This window comes from Malaclemys terrapin, chromosome 2 (assembly GCF_027887155.1).
Source record: "Malaclemys terrapin pileata isolate rMalTer1 chromosome 2, rMalTer1.hap1, whole genome shotgun sequence".
NCBI lineage: Eukaryota > Metazoa > Chordata > Testudines > Emydidae > Malaclemys > Malaclemys terrapin.
Window position 1 is genome coordinate 2,944,960 of NC_071506.1, and position 27,131 is coordinate 2,972,090.

At 61.3% G+C, this 27,131-nt stretch overlaps 1 protein-coding gene across 3 annotated transcripts in view; it reads left to right on the top strand.

The window, feature by feature from the left end:
• Positions 1-27,131, top strand: part of KIFC2 (kinesin family member C2) — a 29,721-nt gene continuing 2,590 nt past the window's right edge. Inside the window, exons 1-17 of one of the 3 annotated variants that reach the window (XM_054020280.1) lie at positions 1-164; positions 6,807-6,888; positions 7,179-7,348; positions 9,596-9,848; positions 14,318-14,514; positions 14,959-15,024; positions 15,845-15,982; positions 16,880-17,077; positions 17,510-17,683; positions 18,071-18,218; positions 18,468-18,598; positions 18,755-18,866; positions 19,741-19,922; positions 22,220-22,324; positions 22,755-22,885; positions 26,219-26,342; positions 26,646-26,775. In XM_054020280.1, coding sequence (XP_053876255.1) covers positions 84-164; positions 6,807-6,888; positions 7,179-7,348; positions 9,596-9,848; positions 14,318-14,514; positions 14,959-15,024; positions 15,845-15,982; positions 16,880-17,077; positions 17,510-17,683; positions 18,071-18,218; positions 18,468-18,598; positions 18,755-18,866; positions 19,741-19,922; positions 22,220-22,324; positions 22,755-22,885; positions 26,219-26,342; positions 26,646-26,775 — 2,422 coding nt within the window. In that variant the 5' untranslated portion in view covers positions 1-83. The other 2 variants (XM_054020282.1, XM_054020281.1) reach the window with 2 other exon arrangements.

The window sequence follows — 27,131 nt, forward strand, 5'->3', positions numbered from 1 at the left end:
TGCAGCTGCCGGGCGTGCGGAGCGGGCGTGGGGATCCCCGGGCTGGGCTGGGCAGGGCGCCCCGGAGCCCCCCCCGCGCCCCCATGTTCGCCTTTTACTCGCTGCTGGTCTACATCGTGTACGCGCTGCTGCGCCGCGGCCCGCGGCCGCTCCCCCCGCCGCAGGTAGGAGCTCGGGGGAGACCCCGGCACCCCTCGGGCAAGGTCACGTCCCCCAGACGATCCTGAGCCGCCCCCGCTGGGATTAGCCCCGGCCCCGGCCCGTCTCTGGATCGGATCAAGCGGTGAGACGGGGCCACGGGGACCCCGTTAGCAGAGCCTGGCCCCGGGGTGCGGGACACGGGGGGAAGCTGCCGATGCCAACTCTGGGGAGGGCAAAGGGTGGAGTTATTCCCACCCCCTCCCCCGTGCCCCCTGCGCCCCCCGACTCTGCCCCCAGCACCCCCCTCCCCCGTGCCCTCTGTGCCCCCCGACTCTGCCCCCAGGACCCCCCCCGCTGTGCCCCAGTACTCCCCTCCCCCGTGCCCTCTGCACCCCCCCGACTCAGCACCCAGCTGCTCTGCATGCCCCCAGCAGCACCTGCCCCTGACAGCTGTTCACTGTAACCGGGTGCTCTGCACATACCTGAGCTGGGGTTCCTGGCTTTCCCCAGCCCTGGTCCCGGTGGTCCCTGCTGTCCCCCTAGCCCCTCAATCCTAACCCACAGCCCCCTGCTACCCCAGCCCTGGGCTCCCCCCAACTCTGCCAGTGCCCCTCAATCCTGACCCGCAGCCCCCTGCTACCCCAGCCCTGGGCTCCCCCCAACTCTGCCAATGTCCCTCAATCCTAACACGCAGCCCCCTTCTACCCCAGCCCTTGGCTCCCCGCCCCCCTAAGGTTTGCAGTCCCTGTCCCCCCAGCCAGGCTAGTCTTGGGCGTCTTCTGAGCAGACTCCCCAGGTGCCAGGCCGTGGTGGAGGCCGGGGCAGGGCTGGGAAGCTGCCACCTGCCCCGCCAGGATGGGCTGTTCCGCTCCCCTTGCACTGTTCACTTTGTTACTGACCCTGTCCCCTGCCCGAGTGGGACCGCTCTGTCCTGGGCCAGATAGTCAGTCGTTCCCTCTCCACTCCCAGCCCCACGGCCCTTCGCACTGCCTGCCCCGGATCTCTGCCCCCTGTCCCCTTGGCGTGGTCCCTGGCAGCCTGGCTCCCGAGCCGCTGCGTGCCTGGGTAGCCGCAACAGGGAGCCGGTTCACCCCCAGCCACGGTTGCTTCTCTCGTGGGGATGCAGAGAGGAAAGCCCGTCTGGCTGCGGAGATGCAAATGGGCTGCGGCTGTTGTGTCTGCCTGGCGGGCCAGGGGAAGGGAGCTCTTCAGATTGGGGGAAACCAGGTCAGTTTTGGTGCTGCTGGATCCAGCCCAGGGGACTGCCGGCATGGGAAGGGGTGGAGGGAGGGTACCCCAGTCCTAGCCATGCAGACTTGGGGGCGTCTACCCCTGACCGGATGGATCCCCATTATTCCTGGCACGCGGGTGGGGGGTACCCAGAGATCGTTTGCAGTGACGGGAACCTGAAGTAACAGTCGATCTGTCTCCATCATTCCATGGTGGAATTTCAAAGGCACGTGTTGCCATGGTAACCGTGCACCCGCTCTGTCTCCCTGGCAGCAGGCGCCTTTCCCAACCAGCTCATAGCAAAGTGCATGGTGAGTCCCTGGTCCTGGGGTCCCGAGGAGAACGTAAAGAGCAGCTCAGTCCTTCTCCCCGTGCGGGTCGGCTCCCCACTCCTGACTGCTCAGCCCACACCCTAGGTCCTCTCCTCCTCCTGGTGCACTAAGGAGCCAGCTGACTGAGTGAGTCCACCTGCCCCTCCCCAGCTGGGCAGCCCCTGCTCTCAGGCTAGGTGGGGCTCCAGGCACGCCCCTCCCCTCCCACTCGCCATGCCTTGCTGTAGAGCTGTGACTGTTTTCTCAATGGGGTTAGTGGCCCCTCCGGTCTGTCTGGGTCAGCACTCGGGACATAGGAATGGGCAGGTTGAACAGGCCAGGGATCGTCTCAGTCTCTCCTGTCGGTGACAGGGACCAGCCCCAGCCGTTCCAGAGGAAGGCGCAAGGCACCTGGTACTGGATGATTATGGAGTAACCTGTCCGGGGGGGGGGTCTCTTCCTAACCCTCCATCATTCAGTTAGGGGCTGCTGATGCCCCGGACCAGGAGAGATTATAGCCTTTGCAATGGGTAACCATGGCTGGGGTAATGATCCTTAGAAGGGTCTGGCCCTGTTTTGAATCCTGCTAAGCTCAATAATGTCTGGTAGCAGTGAGTTCCACAGGTTAATGACGCGTGTGGGAAAAGTGGCTCTCGGATCAGTTGTAACTGCTGTATTTCCATCTCACGGACAGTCCCCGGCTCCCTGTATCCTGAGTTTGGGCGAAGTGCTGCTCAGTTTGCCATCTCTGTCCCCTGGCTCAAGCTCTTGGAGGTAGCAAGAGATTCTTCCCCTGGAAAAGAAGGCGGCAGGAGTCCCAGAGCCAAAAATGGGCAACGGCCCAGAGGGGACCCATGGTCCAAATCCCATCGGTGCCGGCAGAGCAGCCCCGGGCACAGCTTGGTTCTGGAGATTAACTCGGCCAGCAGCCGGGGCACTTGGCAGTACCAGTGAAGTGGCTGACATTGGCAGTGGGGAGGTGGAGAGCCAGGGGTCGAGGGGGAGGGCACGGGGGCAGCTCAGCCCTGCTGGAGGGGGAATTGAACCTGCTGACCCAGCTGTGCACTTGGCCTGTTGACTTTATCCTTGTCCAGGCTGACAGGCAAGGCCCGTGTGACATCTCTAGGATCCTGCACCCAGCGTGGTGGGGTGAGAGCTCTCGGGGGCACGTGGGGGACAGGTGCCCTGCCCCAAATGTCCTCTGTCCCGTTGACATCTCTTCCAAGGCCACTGCAGGACTCAGGTGTTTTCACTCCTGGGCCATTAGCGATTTCCATCGATTCGGAGAGTCCGGGGCCCGGATGGATCGTTGTGAGATCTCTGTATCTATCGTCTGGGCCCTAGGAGTGCCCTGCGTTAACTCCTGTTCGGAGGCTTGATTTAAAAATGTCCAGGGATGGAGAATCCACCGCAGCCCTCGGCGGCGGCTGGAGATGCCGGTGCTGAGGCAGTCCCCTGGCTGATGGACGGGCCTGGATTTCCCACGTCCCATGCTGGCGCCAGGTGGAATCCCTATGCCAACGCTAACCCTGCCCCTGTTTTAGCCCAGGCTTGTTATTGAGTGTTGGCTGGTAACGCACAGGCTAATCCCCGAACTGGCTGTGCCTGGAGCGTGGCAAGGGATGGCAGTGCAGGTGTTCGGGTCCCTGTTCGGGATCCGGTTCGGTGACGTCCTTCGCTGTGGATTCAGCACCAGAGCGTAGGTCCCTATCACTTGAGCTAAAGGAATCCCTCCGTCAGCCAACAGCAGCAGTAGGCTCTTATCCTCTCTGAGGACCAGCCCCTAGAGACGTGACCCCTGCTTCACTAGCGTGTTACGACAGCACCAGGGAAAGGAGGCGGGAGGGACTGGCGGTGCGAGGGCCGCGAGTAGGGGCGGGGGAGGGTGTGGCTTCAGGGGCGGGGCCCCCGGCTGCTAGGGCCCGCTCGGAACAGGCGCCGGGGTTGAAGGGGTCGGTCTGTCTGCACTGAGGGGAGGGGAAGGAGCCTCCTGGTCCCAGGCGGACTCAGCGCAGAGGACAGCAGATTGAGGTTCGTTCACCCCTCCCCTCGCTGGGGTGCCCCATGCTGCCACTACCCTGACTCCCAGCGCCCGAGCTCACCCCCACGGGGCGTGGCATCCCTGTGCCCGGCTCAGCCATCCCAGCAGATGTGTAGATGGCGGCTCATGCTGGCTCACAGGTGCCAGGCCCTGAGGGGAGGGATCCATCCCCCAGGGGAAGGGGGGCAGCCCTGCTGGAACCCATGGGGCACTTCCCTCCCCACAGCTTCTGCTACCTCCCCTGGGGCCCAGTCCTGCTCCTGGTGCACAGTCTGAGCACATGGGGTGCATGATGGGAGTATTGGGGGGCCAGTAGGGCTGGGTCCGGGTCCTCTCCCCAGCTCTCTGGGTGGCAGTACTGCCCCTGGATGCTACACACCCGCAAAAGGTTACTGATGGATCAGGATAGTTATGGATTTGCTGGCCCCTTTCCCCCACTGTGCTGCAGTGGGTTCCCCCCTCCGTGCACCCTCCCCCAGCTGCCCCCTGCACAGGGGAACCGCATGGGTCCTGAACGCACAGAGGGGGGGTGAGGCGTGTTTGGGTGCAGGCGTCTCCGTTGGTACCTACTGGAGCGATTCGCCCTCCTGACCCCTGCCCAGCATGGCAGTTAGTTGGGGGGGCACCCGGGGCATGAGGGGGTCTGGGTCTGGGTCTCCCTCCGCCTGTCAGCAGGGTGCAGGGCCCCGGCTTTCCCTGCCCGCTTTGCCCTGGGCCCCTGCTCCGTACTGGGGGCGGCTGGGAGCAGGGCTGTTGTCTGTGATTTGAATAGACGTCGATTGTTCCAATCTCTGATCCCTCCTCAGCCACAGCCGCGGGTCGGCGCCCAGCCCCGCTGGGCCTTGCCAGACACGTCTCCAGGGCCAGGAGCATTGGCCGAGCCTCGTGCTCCCCTGGCAGAGAGCTTCGTGCGCCGTTCCCAGGCTGGGCCCCTCTGCTGGGGCGGGATGTGCGCGCCAGGTGTGCCCAGGCTGGCTCCGTTGGCACTTTGGCAGCTGGGGGGTCGGTTCTCTCCAAAGGGGCCCGGCAGCATGGGGGCCTGACCCCTCAAGGCCGCGTGATCTCCCCTGCCAGAGGGCTGATTGGATCCATGGGGCGGTGCTGAGAGCCTGCCCCATTTCCGCCCCTTGGCATCTTGGCTCTGGCGCTCTCCCGTTTCCCCGCTCGGCTCCGCTTGTTAGCAGGGAGCTGGCGCTGTTTCCAGCCGGGCTGTATCGATTGTCCAGGGAGGCCTGGCTCAGGCTTTGACTTGCTGCGCTGTGGGTCTGTCTCCCTGGTGGGGGGCACAGAGGCAGGCAGTTCCCTGGCACTGGTGCTGCTGTGTTGGGTTTAGGATGGGCAGGGCTCTCGTCTGACAGCTTGGACGGGGCGGGGGATGGAGATCAGTGTCTGCCTCCCCCCCCGGGGGCCAAACACACGCAGGGGGTGTGGAGGGAAGGGGGATGCACGAGGCCTCACGTGCGGGCTGGTCGGGGGGGTGAGAGGCAGGAGGTGTGGGCAGTTGTGCTCAGGGTCCAGGGTTAGTCTCTGTGTCTAAATCAAAGCATCCCCCAGCCCCGCAGTGTAACACAGGCTCTGTGCTGCCCTGTGTGCGGTGTGCAGCCCCTGACCCGCTCAGGCACCCAGCTCTCCCAGCACCCCCAGAGAGCAATACCCAGACGGCAGCACCTCCCACCCCAGCCGGTGCTGGGTGCAATGCCGACTCCTCCAGCAGGGGGTGCCAGCTGCCCGGTGTGAGGACAGGCAACACCATCAGGTGCCCTGGCCTTGCTGAGCTCTGCCCCGTTGCCGGCCCCCCAGACCCACATGTATTGGGCAGTTGCTGCTCGTCCTCTGTGCACCGGGCACCGACGGGGAACGGGTGTGCGCCCTCGTCCGTGGGGTACGTTAGCGGGGGCAGCACCCGGGAAGGGCCGGCTCTTCCCCATTAGGAGGGTTCCCATCATGCTAGCTCAGCACCTTGCTGTTCCCTAGCCCCATTGGTGCCCCCAGCCAGGCCTCGTAGGAGAGGGTCGGGTCTTGGGGTGTAGTCAGGGCCCTGGGCACGGGGTGCTTAAGGGAGCAATCCGGGAGCGTTCCCGGTGTCTAGACAGCTTTGGCACGGAGATGGATCCGGCTCGGGGCATCAGTTGCACTCAGCAGGGTCAGCTCTGTCCCGGGCTTGTGGGGAGCGGGGTGGGGGGAGGGAGTACTTGAGGGGAATTGTGAGGCTGTCTGTGGCAGAGGGGTACTTGAGGGGGTTCTGTGGGGCCGTCTGGCGGGGGTACTTGAGGGGGTTCTGTGGGGCTGTCTGGCGGGGAGTACTTGAGGGGGTTCTGTGAGGCTGTCTGTGGCAGGGGGGTACTTGAGGGGTTCTGTGGGGCCGTCTGGCGGGGGGTACTTGAGGGGTTCTGTGGGGCCGTCTGGCGAGGGTACTTGAGGGGGTTCTGTGGGGCTCTCGGTGGCCAGGAAGGGGCTCTATGGGGCTATCTGTAGCCAGGGGTGTGTGGGGAGGCTGTCTGTGGTGGGGGAGTGCTTGAGGGGGCTCTATGGGTCTGTCTGTGGCGGGGGGTTTCTTGGGAGGATCTGTAGGGCACAGTGGTGGGGGTGGCATGGGGGAGGCTGTCTGTGCCCAGAAGGGTTCGGGGGGGGGCAGCCATGGTGGGGAGTGTTCGGGGGGTGGGGAGCTCTGTGGTGTTGTTCATGAAGGGGTGGTGCCATGGGGACTTCTGTGAGGCCATTTGTGGTGGAGAGGGGCGTCTGGGGGGGCACTGATGTGCCATCTGTGGCAGAGGGGAGGGTAGGTCAGGGGCTCTGAGACACGATCCGTGGCGAGGGGTTGCTCCGGGGGGCTCTGAATCACCATCTGTGGAGGAGGGAAGAGTTGGAGGGACTCTGAGGTGTCGTCCATGGTGACGGGGAGAGCTCTGAGGACCCATTTAGTCGGGGGGCTCTGAGGACCCCTCGGGGGGGGGGGGGCTGGGTTGGTCAGGGGGGCTCTGAGGACCCCTCCGTGGGGGAGGGGTTGGTCAGGGGCTCTGAGGACCCATCTGTGGCCTGGCTTCTGTTGCTGACAGACGTTTCCTTCCCCTCCTGCTCTCCAGGGCCCGGATGCCTTCTCCGTGGAGCCGCCCAGGCGGCGCAGGCTGTGTGAGGAGCTGTGGCCGGAGCTGCCGGAGCTGGACAGTGCGTAGCCTCCTCTCCCCTCCCCATGCCAAGCGGCTGGTCCGGTTTGCACGTGGCCCAGCAGCAGGGGGAGGGTGCTGGCTGTAGATCGGTGCATGCCGGGCTGGTGAGCTGGGACAGGTCCCCCCTGCCCCCCGTGTCCGGAAGGGGTTCAGGGTGTTGGGGGTGATGCATCTCACACTGGGGAGGGGGTGCCACTGGGCTGGGGCACAGCTATCTCGACAGTGGGGGAGCCAAGGGGTGCCCCGGCGCTGTTCCCCCCACCCCAGCGCTGTTCCCTGCCTTTGCAGGCAGCTCCGAGAGTGACCGAGGCAGTGGCACGGAGGAGGAGGAGGAGGCTGGCCCTGACAGCGGGTTTCTGGAGGATGCCACCACCCCGCTCACTGAATTCCTGTCCCTCAAGCGGGAAGCTGCCGAGGGGAAGCTCTGCCCAGCGGACACAGAGGCCTCTGGTGGGAAGGTAAATCTAGGCGCGTTCCCCATCAGACCCGCTGCCTTCCTGTCGCCATGGCAATGAAGAGCATGAAACACAAACAGCCGTGGCCAGGTGTGATGGGCCTCGGGGTGCCCAGAGCTGGGAGGCGCCTTGGTCTCTTGTGTTGGGGGAGTCTTGCTTGTGCTTAGCTGGGTGTCCACTCCCTGACCCCACCCTCTCCTCAAGGCTGTGCCAGCCCTTACCTTGCCTTGCAGGTTAACAGGAGGTGCACCCAGTCCCCGAGCCCCTGTCGGGCCCAGCCCAGTCTCCACGGGACACTCCCACAAGTACCAGGCCTGCTGTCCCCCAGGGACCAGCATGTACACCTGTTTGTGAGAGTCAGGATCCGCTCTTTGTGTGATATCCCAGCACTGAGGGATCTTTATAGTGAAATCATTGCCAAAGAACCAAGCGATGGCGAGGGAGAATAAGAGAAACGAAAGGTTACCTGTAAAACAAAACCATAGCACGCTTTCTGGAGCTGCACTTCACTCAGCTGCCGGCCAGCGAAGCGTATCTCACCCCCAAACTCCTCTGCTGAGTCTCAGCCAAGGGGGGTTCAGATCCCGTTTTCAGGACCGTAAATGCCCAGCCTGCTTCCTTCCTAAGTGCAGGATGTGGGGCGTCGTCTCTGCCTTCTGCTCACGTCCCCAGAGTTCAGTGTCTGTTCTCCGAGCAGGATAACGCACCGGGCCCTTTTTTCCCTGTGTGCCGCTTCCCCGCTGATTGCACATCTCCCCATTGGCTTCGTATGTACGTGGGTAGCCGCTGTGTTAGCTTATGGTGCTCACGTCCCGCCCGAGAGCCAGGTGAACAAAGGTCCCTTGTGTGGCAGAAAACCCGCACGCTGTCATTGGACATCCACAGCCCCTTACTCAGCATCTGTGTGGACATTTCGCTCTATGGGGACCCAGAACGCACAAGCCAGCATCGGGGCATTGCTGGGACCCCCTCGACAGTTGGTGTGACGGGATTCTTGGGTCACACCAGGACCCACCGCATCAGATCTGAACTGGCCATGTTCAGAGCCATCCCTCCAGACAGCTCCCAGGGCTCACCCGTCCCTGTCCTCCACTCTGCTCGCTTCGCTGCTGGCCAGCACTCCTGTCCACCCGGGAGCTTTCCCAGCTCTCTCCTCTCCCCAGAAGGGCGATGCTGGGGCCTGGAGCAGAGAAGGAGGGACCCAGGCCCTGTGTCTCCTTGGTCACCGTGCGTCTCAGACCACAGGGGGGCCCAATGGACTCGGTGTGGAGCGTGTGTGGGTTTCTGGAATCCGTCGGCGCTGCCCATCCCTGGCTCCATGTCCACCTGCCTGGTTTTGGATAGCGCCCGTCACGGCGATACCGAAGGGCTTGGCGCAGCCTGGCAGAGCGTGGGTAGAATGCTGCCATTGGGAGCGCTGGCCTCAGTGACAAGACACAGGGCAGCCATGAACTGGGCCCTAAGGGCCCCTCTGCCCCGACGTTCCCGGTGCAGCTGTGCCCAGGCTCTGGGGCAGCACTTAGCGCACGTCTGGATCTGAACCGGGAGGCGATTCCCAGCCCGCGTGGACAGACGTGCTAGCTCTGCTCGCGCTGGTGCTAAACACAGCAGTGTAGCTGGGGGAGCACGGGGGCGGCGGGGGTCTGCCAGAGTGCCAACCCGCCTGGCCCCCCTGGGTCTGTACTCGGGTGGCTAGTCTGAGCTGCCGCCTTTCCTACCCCAGCTACACGGGACCTTGGGCGAGTCCCTTCTCCCTGACTAAATGTGCCGTGGCCAGCGCACGGGGCCCCTGCTCTTGGTGTGCGATTGCCGATGGCGCCAGCCAGCCGCAGGGGCTGCACAGGCTGCTGGGGGCGGGGGTACCTGCTCTGGCCCCTGGGCGTAGTGCCTCACCGTCGCCGATGGCGTCGCTCGGAGCCAGCCCCACTGCACGCATGGGGGTCCGAGGCGCAGTGGATGAAGTGACCCACTCCAGAGTCACACAGGGTCTGTGGCAGAGCAGGGACAGGGTCTCCCAGGTCTCCTGAGTCCTTGGCCTCCACCCTGCCCACTAGGCAAACCATCCCCATCCTCTGCCTGCGCTAACTGCTTTGTCTTCTCTTTTCTCCTTCGAACCACTCCCCTCATCCCCCCGCCATCCCATGTGCTCCTGCGACCTGCTGTGTCGCCCCTCCCTCCCCATCCCACCATCTCACTCGGGCCGAACCGTCCCCCCTCTCCCCCTGCTCCTCCCACGGGCTCCCACGCCAGCTCCCCGACTCCCCTCTCATCTCGGTGATGTCCCACCTCCTCTCCTTCCTGGAGCACTACGGGCAGATGCAGCGGCTGCAGGAGCAAGCCGGGGAGTACCGGTCCCGCCTACGCCGGGAGGAGAGCCGGCGCCGGAAGCAGCTGTGGACGCTGAGGAGGGCCTACAGGCAGCAGGTGCAGGACAAGCTGAGCGTCATCGAGAGCCTGGAGGGCGTCATCTGCGAGCAGCAGAACGTCATGGAGACGCTGCACGGTGGGGAGTCATTCGCCCCGACCGCCGCAACGCCCATGAGCAGCAACCCGGGCTTCGGGGGTGAAATTCACAAGGCCTGGGCGCCGCTGGGGTCCCACCTCCGTCGAGGCCTGGGTGCCGCTACCTGGGGTCCCACCTCCCACCGCTGGCTGGGGTCCCGCCTCCGCCGAGGTCTGGGTGCCACTAGCTGGGGTCCCACCGAGGCCTGGGCGCCGTTGGCTGGCCTCCCACCTCGTCCCATAGTGCCTACGCCTTGTTAGGCCTTGTGTGAATTTCTCCCCTCTGAAGACAACAGAGTAGAGAAGCTCCTGAGGTTGTCCCTGAGGACCAGGGTGATGGGCGTGCTGCAGCCGTGGAGATGCGGGAAGGTGGCTGCACTGGTGATGGGAGGGGACCTGGCTGGCAGTTGGGCATGGAGCGGGATTGGTAATAGGGGGGTGGAGGGTGGAGCCCTTCACCTCTAGGATGGTGGCTGCTCAAAGCCATCTGTCAGGCAGCTGTGGCTGCCCCATGGGGCCGCTGGAGGCCGAGTGTGCTGGAGGGTCTTGGCTAAGGGGCAGCGTCCAAACGAAATGGTGATGAGTGGTGGTCAGTCGGCCCCTTGTTGGCAGCCTCTGGAGAGAGGCCAAGGACTGAATGAGTCATGGAGACTGATCTGCAGGGACCACGCTCTGCTGGAGGGAGAAGAGACTTCATCTTCTGAATTGACCTGATGAATCAGTGAACCCCAGGTCACGCATCCACCCGTCCATCCAATACACCTGTCCATCCACCCAAAATACTCATCCACCCAACACACCCACTCATCCAACACACCATCCACCCACCCATCCATCCAACACATCCACCTGTCTGCCTGTACGTTCATCCATCTGCCCGTACATCCAACACACCCAGCCATCCAACACACCATTCCCCACCCAAAATACCGATCCACTCTCCCATCCAACACACCTGTCCATCCATTCATCCATCCAGCACACCCACCCCTCCACCCAAAATACTCATCCACCCTCCCATCCAACACACCCACCCATCCACCCATGCATCCACCTGTCCATGCAACACACCTACCCACACATTCATCACACCCTCCATCCATCCACCCAAAATACTCATCCACTTTCCCATCCAACACACTGGTCCATCCATTCATCCATCCAACATGCCCACACATCCACATGTCCAACCAACACACCATCCATTCATCTGTCCGTCCATCCAACACACCCATCCACCTGTCCATCCAACACAGCCACTCATCTGCCAGTCCATCCAACACACCCACCCATCCATTTACCCATCCATCCAACAAACCCATGCACCCGTCCATCCAAAATACTCATCCACCCACCCATCCAATACATCCGTCCAGTCATTCATCCATTCAACACACTCACCCACTCATCCATCCATCCTCCTGTCTGTCCTACACACCCACCCATCCACCTGTCAATCCAACACAGCCACCTGCCCAGCCATCCAACACACCCATACACCTGTCCATCCAACACAGCCACATGTCCGCCCATCCATCCAACACATCCACCCATCTGCCCAGCCATCCAACACGCCCATCCACCTGTCCATCCAATACAGCCACCTGTCCATTCAACACATCCAAAATACTCATCCACCCTCCCTTCCATCCATCCATCCAACACAGCATGAATTCATCCGTCCATCCATCCAACGCACTCCTCCATCTGTGGTTAGATGTTGATAGATATTTGGCTGCATGTGTGTGTTCCCTCTGTGTGCCGCCCCAGCCCTGTGCAGACAGCTGGCAGAGCAGACCTTGAGCGAACCGCCCAATGAGCACAAGATCTGTTAGGGGATGAAGGCACCCAGCCAGGTTTATTGTCGACCAAGCACAGTACTAGTATCCCACAGACTACTGGACCACTAATACATGTATGCCCATAACAATGGACCAGCTCAGTGAATGGTGGGACTTTCTGTTCCTCCCTAGACCAGACAAAGATACTCCCTCTGAGGTACCATTTTATACACCGATACAAACAAGTTCCCTATTTCCCCTCTGACATAGTTACTGCCCCCTGACGTGGTGAATTATCACCCTCACCTTGTACATGTTGGTTCGATCAAAACATCTCTGTTACATAGTACAAAAGCAGTTTCTCCTCCCTTGGTGTTCACAACTGCTAGAAGAGGGCCTCATCCTCCCTGACTGAACTAACCTCGTTATCTCTAGACTGATTCTTGCCTGCATGTTTATACCTGCCTCTGGAAATTTCCATTACATGCATCTGATGAAGTGGGTATTCACCCACGAAAGCTCATGCTCCAATACATCTGTTAGTCTATAAGGTGCCACAGGACTCTTTGTTGTCTATTACGTACTGTCATCCTGACCTTATCTTTTAGGAGGGGTCAGTGTGTTCCTGTTCTCCTTGGGGGATGTTTTTGTACCATCCTTGATATCGGGATGTTGTAGTGCCACTTGATATCGGGATGTGTTTGTGTGAGCACTCTGTGCCTAGCACTTCTTAGGAATGTGTATTTCTGCAATATTAACCCTGTTCTTGCCAGATTGTGTGAGCAGGTCCTGCCTCATACCAGGCCTCTGATACAAGGGCTTATGTCTCAGGCTCTCTTCCTACTACACCATCCAACACATCCATCCACCACATTCATCTATCTGCCCAACCATCCAACACAACCAACTATCCGTCCAACATGCTCATCCATCTGCCCAACCATCTAACACAACCAACCATCCATCCATCCAACACACTCATCCGTCCATCCATCTATCCAACTCACTCATCCATCTGCCCAAACATCCAACACAACCAACCATCTATCCAACACACTCATCCATCTGCCCAACCATCTAACACAACCAACCATCCATCCATCCAACACACTCATCCATCCATCCATCTATCCAACTCACTCATCCATCTGCCCAAACATCCAACACAACCAACTATCCGTCCAACACGCTCATCCATCTGCCCAACCATCTAACACAACCAACCATCCATCCATCCAACACACTCATCCATCCATCCATCTATCCAACTCACTCATCCATCTGCCCAACCATCCAACACAACCAACTATCCGTCCAACACGCTCATCCATCTGCCCAACCATCTAACACAACCAACCATCCATCCATCCAACACACTCATCCATCCATCCATCTATCCAACTCACTCATCCATCTGCCCAAACATCCAACACAACCAACCATCTATCCAACACACTCATCCATCTGCCCAACCATCTAACACAACCAACCATCCATCCATCCAACACACTCATCCGTCCATCCATCTATCCAACTCACTCATCCATCTGCCCAAACATCCAACACAACCAACCATCTATCCAACACACTCATCCATCTGCCCAACCATCTAACACAACCAACCATCCATCCATCCAACACACTCATCCGTCCATCCATCTATCCAACTCACTCATCCATCTGCCCAAACATCCAACACAACCAACCATCTATCCAACTCACTCATCCATCTGCCCAAACATCCAACACAACCAACCATCCATCCATCCAACACACTCGTCCGTCCATCCATCTATCCAACTCACTCATCCATCTGCCCAAACATCCAACACAACCAACCATCTATCCAACACACTCATCCATCTGCCCAACCATCTAACACAACCAACCATCCATCCATCCAACACACTCGTCCGTCCATCCATCTATCCAACTCACTCATCCATCTGCCCAAACATCCAACACAACCAACCAGCTATCCAACACACTCATCCATTTGCCCAACCATCCAACACAACCAACCACCTATCCAACACACTCATCCATCCATCCACCCAACACGCTCATCCATCTGCCCAACCATCCATCCAACACAGCCATCCACCCATTCACCCAACACATCCATCCATCCAACACACATCCATCTGCCCATCCATCCAACACACTCATCCACCCATCCATCTGCGCAACCATCCAACACAGCCATCCATCTGCCCAACCATCCGACACAACCGCCTATCCATCCAATGCACTCATCCATCTGCCCATCCAACACAACCAAGCATCCATCCAACACACTTGTTCATCCATGCAACCCTCACATCCACCTGTCCATCCAACACCCCATCCATCCATCCACCAAACAAACTCATCCATCCGCCCATCGTCCATTCGTCCATGCAATGCACCCACTCATTCATCCACCATCCATCCATGCAATACACTCATCCATCTACCCGCCCATCCAAAATATCTGTACAACGTCCCCCCACATCTATTCTCCCCCTCTGAGCACTTACCCACCTGCCCCTCACTGAGGGAGGGTGATTCTGTCTCCAGGCTGTTTCTATGGTGGGCTGCATCTCCCCATCCCCCTCGTCCCTTCCCCAGACGGCCCACCTGCCCCTGCAGCAGTTCTGTGCCCACATGGATGTCCTAGGAGTGACTGCCTATGGCCCCTCCTCCCCAGGTATGAAGCTGCCCTCCACTTGCCCCCTGTACCCATGTCCGCCTGTCTCCCCCGTGGGCGTGCACCGGCTGGTGGAATCCATCAGTGCCCTGCAGGGGGAGAGGAACAAGCTGCTGGAGGAGATCACAGGCCTGAGGCAGCAGCTGGAAGAGGAGGAGAAGGAGAAGCAGCAGCTGGCAGGGAGCTTCGACCTGCAGGTGAGAATCAGGGGCCGGCGCTGCTTGTAGAGCCACGGCAGGTAGGTGCGCCAGCGGGACTGATGCTCTTGCTGAGGAGAGGCTGGCGGGGCCCACAGCAGAGCCCCGGGAAGGGGAGAAGACCCCAAGGATGGAGACGACTCCACAGGTGGGATCTCCGCTTGCAGGGCAGGGATAGATGAGCCCCGGGGTGAGAACCCGTCCCTTCAGCGCCCCGAGCTATAGAGGAACCCCGGCTAACAGGCACCGGCCTCATCCTCACGGCGCTCTGGGCCATGGGGGGCACTGGGCTCACAACCGCCAGCCAGCCCCTTAGGCCCTGGGGCTGTCCCTGCCCTGCCCCTGCACCCTTTCATCAGCAGTGCCCCTGTCTGTGGGGAGGGGGCCGTGGTGCCCAGCCCCTGGGGAGGGGGGAGCCTGACGCCGGGTGTGTCCTTCCCTCAGGTCCAAGAGCTGAAGCAGCAGATTGAGGAGCGAGAGGAGGAGCTGACACGGCTGCGCACGGGGATGGTGAGGAGAAGGACACTCCCACCCCACCCCTGTCCCCTTTGCCTCTGTCCCCCACCCCAGCCCCATCCCCTCTGCCTCCTCCCCTAGGCCTGTCCCTTCTGTCCCCGCACTGCAGTCCCCCACCCCAACCTCCCACTCCACTCCCTAGGCCTGTCCCTTCTGCCTCCCCTCCCACTGCCTCCTCTCCAGGCCTGTTCCTTCTGCTCCCCCACACTGCACCCCCCAGCCAGGGCCGGCTCCGGGCCCCAGCATTGCAAGCAGGGGCTGGGGCGGCACTCTGCAAGGGGCGGCAGTCCGGGTGTTTTTGCCGCCCCGAGCAGTGCACCGAATTGCCGCCGCGGACGGCGGGGGCGGTCCGTGTGCCGTTAGGGCGGCACGCGTGTTTCCGCGGCGGCGGCAATTCGTCGGCAGCTTCTATGTTCAGCTGCCCGCGGCGGCAATTCGGTGCACTGCTTGGGGCGGCAAAAACAGTAGAGCCGGCCCTGCCCCCAGCCCCACATCCCATCTGCCTCCTCCCCCCACTGCACCACCTAGGTTTGTTCCTTCTGCCCCCCCACTGCATCCCCCTCCCCACCCCGTCCTCTCTGCCCTCTCCCCCCACTGCCTCTTTACAGGCCTGGCCCCTCTCCTGCCCCCCAGGGTGGGGGGAGGAAGAATGTGGTGGGGAGGAAGATGAGAGAAGTGGGGGGGTGGGGTGCCCCTGGGAGAGGAAAGCTGGCATCGGCTGTGGGGGCACGGGGTGTGTGTGGGTGCTGAGGCTCCCAGGGGCAGTGGGGGGGGGCCCGAGGCCCCAAGCTCCCCGACCCCCTTTTCCTTCCAGGGGGTGACGGATTCGGAGAAGCGGATCCACAACCTGACGGTGGAGAACGAGGGGCTGAAGCAGACGCTTGGCGTCACCCAGGGGCTCCTGCAGCAGCTGGCGACCGTGTCTGCCCAGCCCTCTGCCACGCTGGCCCAGGTGCGCGGGGCCCCGCCACTGACCCAGTGCCCTGCCCCCTCCCAGCCCCCCGCCACTGACCGCTAGAGCCGCCTCCCGCCCCCGTGCCCAGCCCTCTGCCACGCTGGCCAAGGTGCGCGGGGCCCTGCCACTGACCCAGTGCCCTGCCCCCTCCCAGCCCCCCGGCACTGACCCAGTGCCCTGCCCCCTCCCAGCCCCCCGCCACTGACCCCTAGAGCCACCTCCCGCCCCCCGTGACCAGCCCTCTGCCATGCTCGCCAAGGTGCGCGGGGCCCTGCCACTGACCCAGTGCCCCGTCCCCCCACAACCCTCCTCCACAACTCCCCCATCACTGACCGCTAGAGCCCCCCCACCCGATGCCCAGCCCTCTGCCACGCTGGCCAAGGTGAGTGGGGCCCCGTCACTGACCCAGCCCCCTGCCCCCGCCCAGCCCCCCCAGCAGGCCCGCATAGCTGACCCAGCACCTGCCCAGCCCTCCAGTCGATGTCCCCTGGAGCCACCCCCCCGCCGTGCCCAGCCCTCTGCCTTGCTGGCCAAGGTGAGTGGGTCCCCGTCACTGACCCAGTGCTGTGTCCCCTCCCAGCCCCCCCGTCACTGACCCCTAGAGTCCTGCCCCCCACCCAGCCCGTGTCACTGACCCCTAGAGCCTCCCTATGCCCATCTCCCCCCGCAGCCCTCCATAGCTGACCCAGCACCCACCCAGCCCCCCAGTCGCTGACCCCTTGAGACCCCCTATGCCCAGCTCCCGCGTCACTACCGCTGTGGGACGCAGGACCCTGAGCTCCAGGCTGGCGCCCCCTGTGTTCACACACACACAGTGCGCCGGGAGATCAGGCCAGGTAGGTCACCGAGGAGCCTCCTGGCACATAACCATGACCTGCCCACGGCCCCTTCCAGGAGAACGAGGGCCTGAGGTCGAGGGTGCAGCACCTGGAGACGTCCCTGCAGCAGAAGGTGGAGGAGCTGGTGCGTCTGGAGGGGCAGGTCAGCGCCCTGCAGTGGCGGAAGGAGCAGGAGCTGCGCAGGCTGGACCAGCAGATACGGGAGCTGCAGCTCGCGCTGGAGACCCAGCAGAACCGGCCCCCTGACGTGCAGGTGAGCCGAGCCCAGCTCAGGGCCTGCCTCTCGGGGCCGCAGTTTGCCACTGTGGCCACTAGAGGGCAGGAGCAGCCTCTTGCTCTCACACATGTGCGCACAGGCCTGATTCGCCCAGCAGGGGGACAGTGACACACACACACACACACACAGCAGTCTCACTCACACACACACACACACACACACACACACACACACACACACGATTCCCCCAGCAGGGGGCAGTGACACACACACAGGGCAGTGACACACACGCGTACAGGTCTGATTCCCCCAGCAGGGGGCAGTGACACACACACACACACACACACACACACACACACACACACACACAGGGCAGTGACACACACACGTACAGGTCTGATTCCCCCAGCAGGGGGCAGTGAGGCCCCCATTCCCCAGCCCCTCACAGGGTCTGTTTCACATCTCTAGTACGTGACCCAGACGGTGGAGGTGGAATCCCCCACGACCCTGAGGTCTCTGGTGGAGGCCGAGGAGCGGAACCGGGGGCTTCTGGAGCAGCTCTCCAGCCAGGGGGAGCGGTACCAGCGGCTGGCCGAGCAGCTGCAAGGCTCGGAGGAGGTGACTGCCGGGCTGCGGCACAAGGTGAGCGGGAGCGGCACCGTTGACAGGGTGGGCGGGATTCGAACTCATGCCCCTGCAGGCAGAATACCGCGACTCCTTGTCCTTTGCTGAGAGCCGCGTCCCCTGACATAGAGACCCCTCCCTGGGGGTGGCCATCGGGCACGGGAGGGTAGCCCAGCCCTGCATTCCAGTAGCCCAGACCCCATGAAAGAGGGGGCAGGTCCCCGGGGCCCGGGCATGGCAGGCCAGCCCCCAGTGCAGGCGCTCACCTGTGGAGCGACCGACCTCCCCCGTCCCTCTTCCCAGGCCATAGCCAGGAGCCCTGCCCCTCACTCCTGGGACCCCCGCAGCCCCTGGGGAGGGGCAGACGAGCCCTCCCTGGTGACCCGAGGGTCTCCCCGCCTGCAGATCGCTGCCTACGAGTCCGAGATCGCCAAGCTGCGGGAGGAGCTGCTGCGGGAGATCAACCACCTGGAAGCCCAGAAGGAGGAGGCCGTCAAGGAGGCCTCGGAGAGCTCGGAGCAGCACCTGGAGCAGCTCCGTGAGCAGCTGACAGGTACCGCAGGCCTGGGGCGGGGCTGGGGAAGCGTCTCCGAAAGCCCCTGGTCAGGAGGGGATCCTGAGCCGTGAGTGCACAGCACAGATCCCTGCTGGGCGCAGACCCCCGGGGAGTGGATCCCCTGCGCTTGATGGGAGCAGATTCCAGCCCTGTGGAGCGGATCCCTGTGTAGGGCAGGGGTGGGGGGGTGTACTAGCGAGCGCCTGTTTCTGAGGGCAGCTGCCCCCGGTCTCTGCTCCCTGGCAGGTGTCCAGAGGCTCCTGGCCACGCTGCAGCCCATCCTCCAGGGCATGAAAACCAACTACTCCAGCCTGCGCAGCCAGGTGCGCGACTTCTCCGGCTTCTACGAGGCGGCCCTCCGGGAGGCCCGGAGACAGGTGAGGCTGGGGGAGGGGCTGGCCCGCGGGGAATGGAGGGGGCAGGGGAGGCCCGTCCAGGGAAAGGAGGCAGTCGCTCCTTGTGCCCCAGTCCCTGCCCCCCACACCGGCGGTGCTGGGCGCTCAGGCTGGGGCTGAGTGTCCCTGTCCCCCTAGATGTGCTCGGCCATCAGCGAGGCGTCGGAGGCCAGCCGGGACCTGCTGCAGAAATACCAGCATGAGGTGCTGCTGCGCAAAAAGTACCACGCCCAGCTGGTGGAGCTGAAAGGTGCGGGGGGAGGGCGGCAGGGGGATGGATTCCGGGCGGGGGCCACGGGCAGGGCAGGATGGGCCCCGCGCCCCACCCAGCAGAGGCCCCAGGTCGCTCTCCAGAGCCGAGCATGGGGGGGGTGGCAGGTGTGTAAGGGTTAACTGGCTCTCCGGTGGCGCCACCTGCCTGCTGGGTCACTGAGCAGCCAATGACAGCTTGGCGCAACTACGTCTTGTGTTTCATTGGCCGAGCAGCTGTGTGGGAGGAGCCAAGACGTTCCTGCTCCGCCTCCTGCTCCTGTAGTTCACAATGAGGAGGGCCAGCTGGGTTCAGCCCCAATGAAAACCAGGTGTGGGGCTGGCTCCAGGCCACCAGGATCCTGTGACCTGCCCCCAGCCCATGCCCAGGGCTCGGCCCCTCTTGCCATTAAGGGACTTAGCTGGGAATGCAAAGCCCTCCCCAAATACCGGGGACCCTAGAAGTGCCCTCCCCTGGCCCCTGCGCCCCCTCCCAGCCAGGCTGCTGCCCGGCGTGTGGCTACAGCCTTGGGGTGTGGGCCGGCAGGGTGTGGGGGGAATGTTTGCAGGCTGGTTGCGGCCTGGTCTCTAGGGCAGCTCAGGCCTTGGCGCTGCTGGTGGGTCCCACCTTGCTGTGCTGCCGCTCGGGCTCAGGGCAGTGGGCAGGGATAGGATCATCTGCGGGCGGCCCTGGGGGGGCTGGGGGTCTCAGCCTGGCTCCACGTGGGCTAGGCATCCTTTGGCACTGATTGGCCAGGGGCTGGCTGGGCCATGGAGACTGAGGGCAGTGTGGCAGGCCCCTGGCTGTCCCACGCAGAGGACTCCGGTCTCCAGGGCCCCGCAGAGCCCCCGTGACCCTGCGTCTCCGCCCCCAGGGAACATCCGGGTGCTGTGCCGCCTGAAGCCGGTGACAGAGGCGGACCAGCGGGAGGGTGAGGTGAGCACGGCCGTCAGCACGGAGCCCGGCAGTGACAGCAGCGTCACCGCCCGCTACAAGGGCAAGGAGAGGACCTTCGAGCTGGACAAGGTCTTCCTGCCGGAGGCCACGCAGGAGGAGGTGACCCGCTGCCCGACTCCCTGCCGCGCCCCATCCCCTCTGTGCCAGCCTGGGCACCCCAGGTTGGCCACCCTATTGCCCCTGAACGCAGGCGGTGCCAGCCATGAGCCGGGGGCCCAGGTGCCACCCAAGCCCCTGGCAGTCAGGGTCCCAGGGGCATTCTGGCAGCGCAGACTGGTGGCAGGACTGGGTCTGAGCTACCTGCGCCATGCCTGGTGACTCGGTTCCCTGGCTGGGCCGCCCCTCAGAACTGACCAGGCCCACGGGCATCTTCACCTCAGAGCTGTGACCCCCCAGGCCGGGGATGGGGGGATGGGAGGGGAGTCTCAAGGCAGCAGCTGCAGCCAGACACTTAGCTCTCCCTTCCCCTCATTGTGCCAGGGCCAGGGGTGCTGGGCCCCTTAGCCATGTCCGTGCCGGTCTCCACGCTGGGCTGGGAAGTGCAGGCACTGGGCCCGTGGGGCTCGGCCGAAGGGCCGTCCCCAGCAGCCCAGCGATTGGGGCAGTTGTGTGGGTGTGAGGAAGGCCCCCTGGATGGGCTGCGTTACTAGGAGCCCCTCCATAGAGCTGCCATGTGGCCGGCAGGCCCCTACCGGGGAGCTGCACTACTCGGCAGCACTTGGGAATGAGGGAGGGTGTGTGCCCCCCTCCAGCCCCACATCTGCACTGTGATGGGACGGGGGTGGTGGCTTGCCAGGGGAGCAGAGCCTGGAGCAGCCCAGAACGCTGCAGGGAGGGGAATGGAGCTGGAATGGTGGAGGGGCTTGGGGGACTCCAGAAGGCTGCGGGGGAGGGCAGAGAGTTCCAGGGCGCAGGGAGGTGCAGCGTTCTAGAGGAACCGGGGAAGTGGGACAGGCAGAAGGGAGAAAAGCATTCTGGAAAATGGAGCATGTCAGAGCACTGCTGGCCCTGGGGAGCAGCAGAGGAGGAGAGAGATTTTAGACCACTGGGCAGGATGTGTTCCAGAACAGCAAGAGTTGCCGGCATTCTAGATCAGCACGCAGGCCAGGTTGTTCTAGATTGGGGTGAGGGGTGGAGCGTTCTAGCACGGTCTGTGCAGGGCATTCTAGGACAGCATGCCTTTGTGAGTGTTCTACAATGAGACACATGCTGTTGTGTTCTAGATCAGTGCATGGCATGGGGTTCTAAAATGGCACACAAAGGTGGCCTATAGAGCTCTAGAATAAGAGGTTATAGTGAGCTAGGTGAGTATTTATCACCCAAATGTGCTAGAAAATTGTCTTGGGAGGGTGGGACATTCTAGAATAGTTAACAGGGTTGCAAAATGCCACATGGGTTATAGTGTTCTAAGTAAATGGAAATATGGCACATTCTAGATCGATATGGGGAACATTCTAGATTCAAAGTGCAAGGGGTGGTGTCCTAAGATAGTGGTGTTCTGGGTCTGTCTATGGGAACAGCTTAGACTGATGGATGACAAAGTGTTCCAGAACAACTTGTGGGGCACGGTACTCCCTCTGCCTGGGTTGGGCAAGGTGTTCTAGAGCAGTGTGAAAGGACTGATTGTTCTAGAGCAGGGGGTTGGGTGGTCTGTTCTAGAGCAGAGTGAGGGCTGACTGCTCTAGATTGGCAAAAATGACCTGTCTGTTCTAGACCTGTGTCTGGGTGGACTGTTCTAGAACGGTGCATGCCTGGCCTGTTCTAGAACGGTGCATGCCTGGCCTGTTCTAGATCAGCACATGCCTGGCCTGTTCTAGAACTCTCTGTGTATTTGTGGGGTGTACTGTTCTAAAGCAGTGTGCAGCCAGTCTGTTCTAGAGCCATTTGCAGTCTGTTCTAGAGCAACACGCAGCCAGTCTGTTATAGAGCCATTTGCAGTCTGTTCTAGAGCGGCGTGCAGGGGGTGTTGTGTTCTAAGATGGCGTGCGGCGGAGCTCGGTGGTCTGGCAGAGCATGCTAGGGCCCATCGCAGCGGGGGCGCTCTATGCACTCCCTCCCCCCTGCAGAGGGCTCGTTAATTCTGCGCTGACCTTTCCACCTGGTGCTTTGTGACCCCTTGATCCCCAGGTGCCTAGCCAGGGACAGGACCCTGGAGCTCCTCCCGGACCGCCAGAGCCATGATTGCCAGGGCCGCAGGTAACTGGCTTCCCCCCCGCACGACTGGCAGACTCAGCCCCCAGCACTCACCCTGCCTGCTCAGGGCACCCCCTGCACTGCGCCCCTCCGCCCACAGCTCTGCTGGCTGTCACCCGCACTGCAGAACCTGCACCCCGCACCGGGACACGGGTCCCTCGGCCCTCTGCTGACGCCCGTCTGTTTGTCTGCCTCCCGCTCAGGTGTTCCTGGAGATCGAGCCCCTGGTCCTGTCCTGTCTGGACGGCTACAACGTGTGTATCTTTGCCTATGGGCAGACCGGCTCGGGGAAGACGTACACCATGGAGGTAGGGGACCAGTCTGGGTTCGGCCCCACTTAGCCCCACGTGTTCCTGGCACGGCTGGTGCTGGGGTGGGGGAATGGAGAGACCCCGCTCTGCATCCCGGGCCCAGAGCCTCCAGGGACGTGAGAATCCTGCTGCCCTCCAGACAGTCTCCGGCTCTCGGGAACTGGGATCTGTCTCTCTCCCCTTGGGAAGGGGCGTGTTGTCTGTGGGCGTTAGGAGCCGCCTGGAAGCACGGGGCTCAGTGCAGGGGATCCCGACCTGCACACTCCTCCACACGGCTACACATGCATGTGCCAACGGGCTGTGACGTGCATGGACACGCCCACACACGCCTCCATGTTGATGGGACTCTGAGGGGGCCTAGGCTGCCCCCGAGGCCCCCACTTCAGTGCTGGGCGGAAGCCTGAGGCCTGTCTCTGTCTGGCTCCAGGGCGTCCCCGAGGACCCTGGCATAAACCAGCGTGCGCTGCAGGCCCTGTACCGGGAGATGGAGGCCAGGGCAGGGCTGTGGAAGTACTCGGTGACCCTCAGCGTGGTGGAGATCTACAACGAGGTGATCCGGTAAGAGGGGCCTGCCCCACGCACCGCTAGGAACACCCTGCCCCCCACTGAACCTTCTCCTCACCCTGCCGCGCAGGCCGGGCACTGCGCTGCCCTGCCGGGGAGGCCTGGGCTGAGCCTGGGTCACGGCAGGCTCTGGCCAAGGGACCTACTCAGCACTTCACAGTGACCCCAATACCCAGCATGGGACTAGGGGGTGCTGTGCTGGGACGGGGGAGGGGGTGCAGCAGGAGGCGCTATTGGCAATGATTGACAGGACCCCAGAGTGCACTAGGGGGCGCTGTGCTGCAGGGGCGCTATCAGGATTGATTGATTGATTGATTGATTTAATCTCTCCGCACTGATTGACAGGACCCCAGAGTGCACTAGGGGGCGCTGTGCTGCAGGGGTGCTATCGGCAATGATTGACAGGACTCCAGAGTGCACTAGGGGGCGCTGTGCACCAGGGGGCGCTCTCGGCACTGACTGACAGGACCCCAGACTCCAAAAATATTAAAGGAACTGGCACATGAAATTGCAAGCCCATTAGCAAGAATTTTTAATGACTCTGTAAACTCAGGGGTTGTACCGTATGACTGGAGAATTGCTAACAGAGTTCCTATCTTTAAGAAAGGGAAAAAAGGTGATCCGGGCAACTACAGGCCTGTTAGTTTGACATCTGTAGTATGCAAGGTCTTGGAAAATTTTTTGAAGGAGAAAGTAGTTAAGGATATTGAGGTCAACGGTAATTGGGACAAATTACAACCTGGTTTTACAAAAGGTAGCTCGTGCCAAACCAACCTGATCTCCTTCTTTGAGAAGGTAACAGATTTTTTAGACAAAGGAAATGCAGTGGATCTAATTTACCTCGATTTCAGTAAGACATTTGATACGGTTCCACATGGGGAATTATTAGCTAAATTGGAAAAGATGAGGATCAATATAAAAATTGAAAGGTGGATAAGGAACTGATTAAAGGGGAGACTACAACGGTCATACTGAAAGGTGAACGGTCAGGCTGGAGGGAGGTTACTAGTGGAGTTCCTCAGGGATCGGTTTTGGGACCAATCTTATTTAATCTTTTTATTACTGACCTTGGCACAAAAAGTGGGAATGTGCTAATAAAGTTGGCGGACGACACGAAGCTGGGAGGCATTGCCAATACAGAGAAGGACCAGGATATCATACTGGAAGATCTGGATGACCTTGTAAATTGGAGTAATAGTAATAGGATGAAATTTAATATTGAAAAGTGCAAGGTCATGCATTTAGGGATTAATAACAAGCTGGGGACGCATCAGTTGGAAGTAACAGAGGAGGGGAAGGACCTCGGAGTATTGGTTGATCACAGGATGACTATGAGCCGCCAATGTGATATAGATGTGAAAAACGCTAATGCGGTCTTGGGATGCATCAGGCGAGGTATTTCCAGTAGAGATCAGGAGGTGTTAGTACCGTTATACAAGGCACTGGTGAGACCTCATCTGAAATACTGTGCAGTTCTGGTCTCCCATGTTTAGGAAGGATGAATTCAAACTGGAACAGCTACAGAGAAAGGGCTACTAGGATGATCAGAGGAATGGAAAACCTGTCTTATGAAAGGAGACTCAAAGAGCTTGGCTTGTTTAGCCTAACCAAAAGAAGGCTGAGGGAGATACGATTGCTCTCTATAAATATATCAGAGGGATAAATACCAGGGAGGGAGAGGAATTATTTAAGCTCAGTACCAGTGTGGACACAAGAACAAATGGATATAAACTGGCCATCAGGAAGTTTAGACTTGAAATTAGACGAAGGTTTCTAACCATCAGAGGAGTGAAGTTCTGGAGCAGCCTTCCAAGGGGAGCAGTGGGGGCAAAGGACATATCTGGCTTCAAGACTAAGCTTGATAAGGTTGTGGAGGGGATGGTATGATGAGATTGGTCTTTGTCTATTAGCGGTAAATATGCCCAATGGTCTGTGATGGGATGTTAGATGGGGTGGGATCTGAGTTACTACAGAGAATTCTTTCCTGGGTGTCTGGCTGGTGAGTCTTGTCCACATGCTCAGGGTTTAGCTGATCGCCATATTTGGGGTTGGGAAGGAATTTTCCTCCAGGGCAGATTGGCAGAGGCCCTGGGGTTTTTTCTCCTTCCTCTGCAGCGTGGGGCACGTGTCACTTGCTGGAGGATTCTCTGCACCTTGAAGTTTTTAAACCATGATTTGAGGACTTCAGTGGCTCAAACATAGGTTAGGGGTTTGATACAGGAGTGGGGGGGTGAGATTCTGTGGCCTGCGTTGTGCAGAAGGTCAGACTAGATGATCATAATGGTCCCTTCTGACCTTAAAGTCTATGAGTCTATAACGAGGGGGTGCTGTGCTGGGACAGGGGGAGGGAGCGCAGCAGGAGGCGCTCTCAGCACTGATGGATAGGACCCCAGAGCAGCACTAGGGGGCGCTGGGCTATAGGGGATGCTCTCAGCACTGATTGACAGGCCTCCAGTGTGCACTGGGGGTGCTGTACTGCAGGGGGTGCTCTCAGCAATGATTGACAGGACCCCAGAGCCTCACTAGGGGGCACTGTACTGCAGAGGGTGCTCTCAGCACTGATTGATGGGACCCCAGAGCGCACTAGGGGGCGCTGTACTGCAGGGGGCGCTATCGGCACTGATTGATGGGACCCCAGAGCAGCACTAGGGGGCGCTGTGCTATAGGGGATGCTCTCAGCACTGATTGACAGGACCCCAGAGCGCACTAGGGGGCGCTGTACTGCAGGGGGCGCTATCGGCACTGATTGACGGGACCCCAGAGCGCACTAGGGGGTGCTGTACTGCAGGGGGCGCTATCGACACTGATTGACAGGACCCCAGAGCGCACTAGGGGGCACTGTACTGCAGGGGGCGCTATCGGCACTGATTGACGGGACCCCAGAGTGCACTGGGGGCGCTGTACTGCAGGGGGCGCTATCGGCACTGATTGACAGGACCCCAGAGCGCACTAGGGGGCGCTGTGCTGTTGGAGATGCAGATTTAAGCTGAAACATAACACGAGGTCCTGGGTAAATCCCAGCTCAGATGACTCCATGCTGCCTCCTTAAATCCTCCTGTTGGTTTCAGTTGGATCCAGGATTCCTCTTCACTTGTTCTAAGCTGCTGTTCAGAGTGGCTGTGTGCCCCACTCCAGAGGTGGCTGCATTTCCATGGAGAGGGCAGTCATTGCTCTGTATGGTTTGTGAAGCCCTAGGTCCTAGACTCCCCATGGCCCGTCCCCTTCCTAGCATCCCTGTCTGCAGACTCGATACCGTCTCAACCCGCCCTGCGGGACCCAGAGCACCCACGGGACCCAGCCTGAGCCGATGTTCTCACCCCCCTGCAGGGATCTGCTGGGGAAGGAGCCGCAGGAGAAGCTGGACATCAAGCTGAACCCTGATGGGAGTGGGCAGCTCCATGTGCCGGGCCTGACCAGTGTGGAGGTGCAGGGACTCCGGGAGATCCGAAAGGTACCAGGGGACAGGGCAAAGCCACACATGGCCTGCGGGTGCAGAGGAGGAGTGAGGGGGCGGAGTGGAGCTAAAAGGGGCGGAGTCAGTGCTCATGAATTGGTGAAACCTGGTCCAGCCCCCCCCCCACTGCTTCCTCCCTTTGCTGGCGCTACTGACTCAGTCGCTGCTGCCCAGACTGGTGCTCTGCGAGTGCTTCGCTGAGCAGAGCGGGAGGCTCCCCGCGGCTGCCGCACATCACCGCGTCTGGGGACTGTGAGGTTCCTGGTGGGTTCATTTCCTCGGCCTTTGGCTTTGCCTCAGATGCTGTCGCTGGGGAAGAGGAACCGGGCGACCTGCTGCACCAACATGAACGAGCGCAGCTCCCGGTCCCACGCCCTGCTCACCGTCACCATCACTGGCACCAACTGCAGCACCGGCACCAAGACCTCAGGTACCCACTGCCGCGGGCCTGCGCCACAGTCCTCTCCTGGATCCCCGGCCTGCTGCGTGTCGCCCCCTGCTGGCTGTGCCGCGATAGGGAGAGATGCCCTGGGACAGCCTGCGGGTGGCAGAGCCACTGGAGTCAGTCTGTCCATCGCAGCTGATGGACAGGAGGCGAGGAAGAGGGCTGGACGTCATGGTCAGCGCCGAGGACACACTGATTCAGGATTTCCCGGGGGGGGGGGGGAGGAGGGGGAGGGGCACTTGAGGCTTGGTGTTTGTGGGAGGCCCCAGACCCTTGCTCCGGCCGCCCCCACGCTGGGGCAGAGGGCCCCCGGAGGCTGCTCTGAGGTCAGACCCGGCTTC